Source organism: Marmota monax, unplaced genomic scaffold, assembly GCF_021218885.2.
Source record: "Marmota monax isolate L192 unplaced genomic scaffold, Marmota_monax_Labrador192_F-V1.1 WCK01_AAM20220418_F8-fsc00021, whole genome shotgun sequence".
Taxonomy (NCBI): Eukaryota; Metazoa; Chordata; class Mammalia; order Rodentia; family Sciuridae; genus Marmota; species Marmota monax.
This window is the reverse complement of record NW_026695228.1, coordinates 25,564,863-25,570,580: the sequence shown is the minus strand read 5'-3', so window position 1 is coordinate 25,570,580 and position 5,718 is coordinate 25,564,863. Positions and strand designations below refer to the sequence as shown.

The window sequence follows — 5,718 nt, the reverse complement described above, 5'->3', positions numbered from 1 at the left end:
GGCAAAGGGAAGGGCACCCTGCTCGAGGGAGGAGACAGCCGCACAGCCACGGTGCCAGCCAGCCCAGTCGCCTGGGACGCCTGGAGGCATCAGCCCGCCCCCCTCCGCGCCCTGTCGGGCCGGGGGCGAAGTCCGACCCAGGCCCTGGGGCAGGCGGAGACCTGCCAGGCTGGGTCGGGCCGGGCCGGGCCTGGCAGCACGCAATCCCAGAACGGCTGGGCGGGGCCGGGCCGGGCCGCCGTGGGGGCCTCCTCGGGGGCGGCGGCCGGGGCTGGTCGAGACTAGCCGTCCGGGGGCCGGGCGCGCCCTGGGACCTGGCAGCTACCAGGGCTCCTGGCTCCTGGCTTGGGGCCCCAGGACAGCGCTGGTCACACCCCTTCCTATTCCCTAATTTGGGTGTCGGGGAGAAACTCCGGGGGTCGCCCCGCCCTCAGTCCCGCCCGCCGACTCTGGCCTGTTGCCTTGGCGACCAGGCCGGCTGCAACCCCCTCCAGAGGGCCAATGGAACAGTCCCCACGCTGCCTGCCTTAGCGGTGGTCTGCAGGAGCCGCGGGCGGAACCATTATACTGAAGGGGGGGAAAGGATGGCGAGGCCTCTGTGGCTGGGCTACTTCTGCTCACCCAGGCCTCCACGGGGGTCGCATGCCCAGGTTCCTCTTGCCAAGAGCAGAATGCAGCCGGACCCAGGGCGGGGCACAAGGTCCCGTAGGATCCCAGTGACGGAGACTGGGCCGGGCTCCTTCCCCCGGGGCTGTTGCCACACTTCCTGCCTCGGCGCTCTTTCCCCAGCCTGTTTCTAAGGAAGGGAGTCGGGTTGGGCGACCGCACCCCGGCCGTCCGGCTGGGTCTAGGCTCCAGGAGCTGACAGGGTGTCGGGCAAGTCCCGCGTCACTAGGGGAGGGCTTTTGGGATGGGGGACAGAGTATACAGGTGCCAAACAGTCACCCACAAGGGAGAACTCCAGTCATGCAAGATGCAAGATCCTTCTCCAGGATCCTCAAAGCCCCCTCTTGTGGCATGTCATTGTCCACTTAGCTCCTAAGATGTGCCTAGAGCCTTCTAACTGTATTTCATTAGGGCTTTGCAGAAGATCACACCTTTGACAAACATGTCCCCCTCTTCTATCCCACATATTTTTACATCTCATTGTACCCTAGGATTCTTGCTCACTGTCTGCTACCTAGATTCCCCCAATTCCTTCTCCTTTCCACTTATGCGGGAATCCTCAGACTCTTCCATGGACTCAGGAACCCCTATTCATATGCCGGGAACAGTGGTGGAGAGGCTGAGGCAGGAGGATCTCAAGTTAGAGGCCAGCCTCAGCAATTTAGAGGCTCTGAGCAACTTACTGAGACCCTGTCTCAAAGTGAAAAATAAAAAGGGCTGGGAATATGGCTCAGGAGTTAAGTGCCCCCGGGTTTAATCCCTGAGGGATACACACACACACACACACACACACACACACACTGACACACACACACAGAAAAAAAGAAGCAAAGAAAGAAACCCTACTCATTTCTTGCATAATGGATCCTGCAGCTCTGCCCCCTATGATCTCTCCCCTCTTCCCTCCAGTGAATATTCCAGTCCCTCAACCCCTTTTTGCCTGGGACCCCCAGTTAATTTCTGGATCAGGAGTCTCCTCACCCCTCCTGACTTTATCGGGCTTAACCTCCCTTCCCTACTTTCTGGGGAAGTGTATTGGCAATCCTAAAACCTCTCAGCTACTCGGAGTCCCTCAGACCCTTCGCGGTCCAGCTTGGGACCCCCTCCCCAACCCTATGTACCAGGTCCTTAAATCGGCCCTGGTAAACTCCAAGGGAATCATCAACCTCCTCGCAAGTCCCTCCCGCTTGTGCCTAGGATTTTCAAAGCCTCCTTCCACGCGTACCCCGTGGTCCCTCGAGCCCCTCCCCCCTGCAACCCCGCCAAGCTACCCGGCCCGTGGCCGCTGTTTACAAGGACACGCGCTTCCTGACAGTGACGCGAGCCGCCTCCTCCCCTTCCCCACGCTCCAGAGGGGGGCGCGGGGGCCCGGCTCTGGCGTCGGCCAATGGGAACGCACTTCCGCAGCTGACAAGCGCGGTATAAAGGCTTGTGGCTCCGACTCAGCGGCTGGGACCTTGAGCGCAGCCAGGCAGCCTCGGAGCCAGCAGGGAGCGGGGAGCTGGGGGAAGCGAAGCCGAGAAATCCAGCGCGCCAGAGAGGGTGAGAGGGGCTCGGGAAGCAGGACAGAGCTTTCGCTCAAGGCTGCCAGCTGGCTGCTCCTGGTCGGTGCCAGCCCCTCACGACGCGCGACCAGACATCCAGTCCGGCCACTGCCGCGGACAGCTCGGCACCCGCCAGAGCGAGGCCCGGGGCGGCCCCCCAGGGACCCTCCCCAGACCGCCTGGGCCGCCCGGATGTGCACTAAAATGGAACAGCCTTTCTACCACGACGACTCTTACGCAGCGGCGGGATACGGCCGGGCCCCGGGCGGCCTCTCTCTACACGACTACAAACTCCTGAAACCGAGCCTAGCGCTCAATCTGGCGGACCCCTACAGGGGCCTCAAAGCGCCCGGGGCACGGGGCCCCGGCCCTGAGGGCAGTGGTGCGGGCAGCTACTTTTCCGGCCAGGGCTCGGACACCGGCGCATCTCTGAAGCTCGCCTCCTCAGAGCTGGAGCGCCTGATCGTCCCCAACAGCAACGGCGTGATCACGACGACGCCCACACCCCCGGGACAATACTTTTACCCCCGCGGGGGTGGCAGCGGAGGAGGTGCAGGGGGCACAGGGGGCGGCGTCACCGAAGAGCAAGAGGGTTTCGCCGACGGCTTTGTCAAAGCCCTGGACGACCTGCACAAGATGAACCACGTGACACCTCCCAACGTGTCTCTGGGCGCCAGCGGTGGCCCCCCGGCCGGGCCCGGGGGCGTCTATGCTGGCCAGGAGCCACCTCCTGTCTACACCAACCTCAGCAGCTACTCCCCAGCCTCTGCATCCTCCGGAGGCGCCGGGGCCACAGTCGGAACCGGGAGCTCATACCCGACGGCCACCATCAGCTACCTCCCACACGCACCGCCCTTTGCTGGTGGCCACCCCGCGCAGCTGGGCTTGGGTCGCAGCGCCTCCACCTTCAAGGAGGAACCGCAGACCGTGCCGGAGGCGCGCAGCCGCGACGCCACACCGCCAGTGTCCCCCATCAACATGGAAGACCAGGAGCGCATCAAAGTGGAGCGCAAGCGGCTGCGGAACCGGCTGGCGGCCACCAAGTGCCGGAAGCGGAAGCTGGAGCGCATCGCGCGCCTAGAGGACAAGGTGAAGACACTCAAGGCCGAGAATGCGGGCCTGTCGAGTACAGCCGGCCTTCTCCGGGAGCAAGTAGCGCAGCTCAAACAGAAGGTCATGACCCACGTCAGCAACGGCTGCCAGCTGCTGCTCGGGGTCAAGGGACACGCCTTCTGAGCGCATCACCCACCCCCGTACGGACACCCCCCAGCCTGGACGGCTGGGTGCACGCCTCCCACTGGGAGAGAGGGGGCAGGCGGTGGGCACCCGCCCCGAGGCCGGGGATGCCGCAAACCACACTGGACTCCGGCCCGCCAGCTTTGCGCCCAGTCCTTCCACCTCATCGTTTACAGGACCCCTTCCACGTTTTTTGTTTTTTTTTTGTTTTTTGTATTTTTTTTTCTGTTGGAAACAGACTCGATTCATATTGAATATAATATATTTGTGTATTTAACAGGGAGGGGAGAGAGGGGGCGATTGCGGCGGAGCTGGCCCCGCCGCCCGGTACTCAAGCCCGCGGGGACACTAGGGAGGGGACCTTCGCCCCCTGCACTCCCCCCTCTGCACCGTACTGTGGAAAAGAAACACGCACTTGATCTTTAAAGAATTTATTTTAAGGTGTGTGTGTGTGTTTTGTTCTTTTTATTGAATCTATTTAAGTAAAAAAAAAAAAAAAGGTTCTTTATTAATTTCTGTTGTCTTTATTTCTCCCAAGCCGGGCGGGTGGAGGGAGGAGAGTACTGGGCTATCCCACCCCACTGCTGATTGTGGCTCGCTTTTGTGTGTATCCCCCTTTTTTGTCCAGGCATTTTAAGGTCCCAGCTTGGGCGTCCAACCCTCTCCAGGTCCCCTTTCTCCGGAGTTGGAAGGTACGGGTGAGGGACCGCCAAGAAGCACAGCACACGGGCAAGTCGCTCGGGGCGGGATGCGAGGTGCGCAGGCGTGGCCCCGCCCAGCCGCTCGCACCGGGGCTTTCCCCGCTGACGCAGCGGAAGCGCTGCCCATATATGGGCCGATTCTGCCCAGTGACGCTACCGCGGTCTCTGGGCAGATTCCGGGAATCCCCTCCCCCGCTCTGCCCGGCAGGGCCGCGGCGCCGGGAAGGGGGCCGGGATTTTCCCGGGCGGGCGGCTGCCTGGGCCCGGAAAACCCCAGGCCTGGGTCCAGAGCGCCCGCGGTGGGCGGGCTGCTCTCTCCTGGACTCTAGGAGCCACCTCCGAGCCTCCCTCAACGGGCTGGCGCCTGGGCCCCGCCGCGCCCACGCCCCCTGTCTGATCTGACCCGGGCGAAGGATTGCTGCTGCCTCTGCGCGGTTGCCAACGCCGTCCCCCCCACAACTCCCGCCAGGAAGGGCGGCGCCCGCCTGCCAGTTTCCCCTCCCTGTGCCAGAGCGAGGCGACTGCCAGGTCCGGTCCTGCCAGGGCGGCTACTTGGGCCTCTGGGCGCCACCACCACCCTTATGCCATGCCCCCTGTTCTACAGCTGGGACCAGGGAGGAGGCGGGAACTGCTGGAGTGCCCCGGTAGGGTCTGGCTGGCCTGGAAGTTGGAACCCTCAAGAGCAGAGAAGAAACCAGGTCATTGCGGTGGGGCTGGCAGAACAGACACTTTCGTTAATCCATGTATAAATAAATACAGGAGGGGGTGTGTGGCTCAGTGGTAGAGCACTTGCACAGGAATGAGAAAAGCCCAGGGTTCCAGTCCCATCACCACTAAAAAACAACACCACACACACACACACACACACACACACACACAAGAAAAAAGTAGAAAAAACTCCAAGGGACATGAGATGAGTGACCCTTAATGCTGCCTGAGTAGCAGTATTAATAGGGGTATATAGATTAAATGAGCATATTAGCCTTGTTCTTTGGAAAGAAATGGGGGCTCAGAGTGACAAAGTCACTAGCTTAAATACATGCATCATCAAAACTGCACCCCCTGGGAACACTGCCTTACTTTTTTTTTTTTTTTTTTTAAGAATTTTTTTTAATATTTATTTTTTAGTTTTCGGCGGACACAACATCTTTGTTTGTATGTGGTGCTGAGGATCGAACCCGGGCCACACGCATGCCAGGCGAGCGCGCTACCGCTTGAGCCACATCCCCAGCCCACTGCCTTACTTCTAATTAGTCTGCCTCCTAAAGTAATGCTCACCCTCCCACAGCAGGGGTATACCAACAGCCCTTCCTTGGGACTGGGAATGGAACTCAGGCTCCCACTGCTGGTTCTGCTTTCAGGACTGGGTTCCCACCTTCTTCCCCCATAAGACTGGATTTAACAGGGATCCTTCCAGTTCTAGTAACTGTTAACTGGGCCTTAAGTAGAGCCTGGTGCTTAGAACTTCACATACTTTTAACTTGCACAGTCATCTGGGCTGGTAGTCTTCCTTCCCAGGGAAGAGCACAACTGTTAAATGACATTGAACCCAGACTGGCCGATGGTATGGT

The 5,718-nt window shown here is 60.6% G+C and overlaps 1 protein-coding gene across 1 annotated transcript; it reads left to right on the top strand.

Moving 5' to 3' along the window:
* Positions 1-2,106: 2,106 nt before the first annotated feature.
* Positions 2,107-3,890, top strand: Junb (JunB proto-oncogene, AP-1 transcription factor subunit). The gene has a single exon (XM_046437516.2). It carries the CDS (start codon positions 2,403-2,405, stop codon positions 3,444-3,446), a length of 1,044 nt encoding a protein of 347 aa, XP_046293472.1. The 5' UTR covers positions 2,107-2,402; the 3' UTR covers positions 3,447-3,890.
* The last annotated feature ends 1,828 nt before the right edge of the window (positions 3,891-5,718 follow it).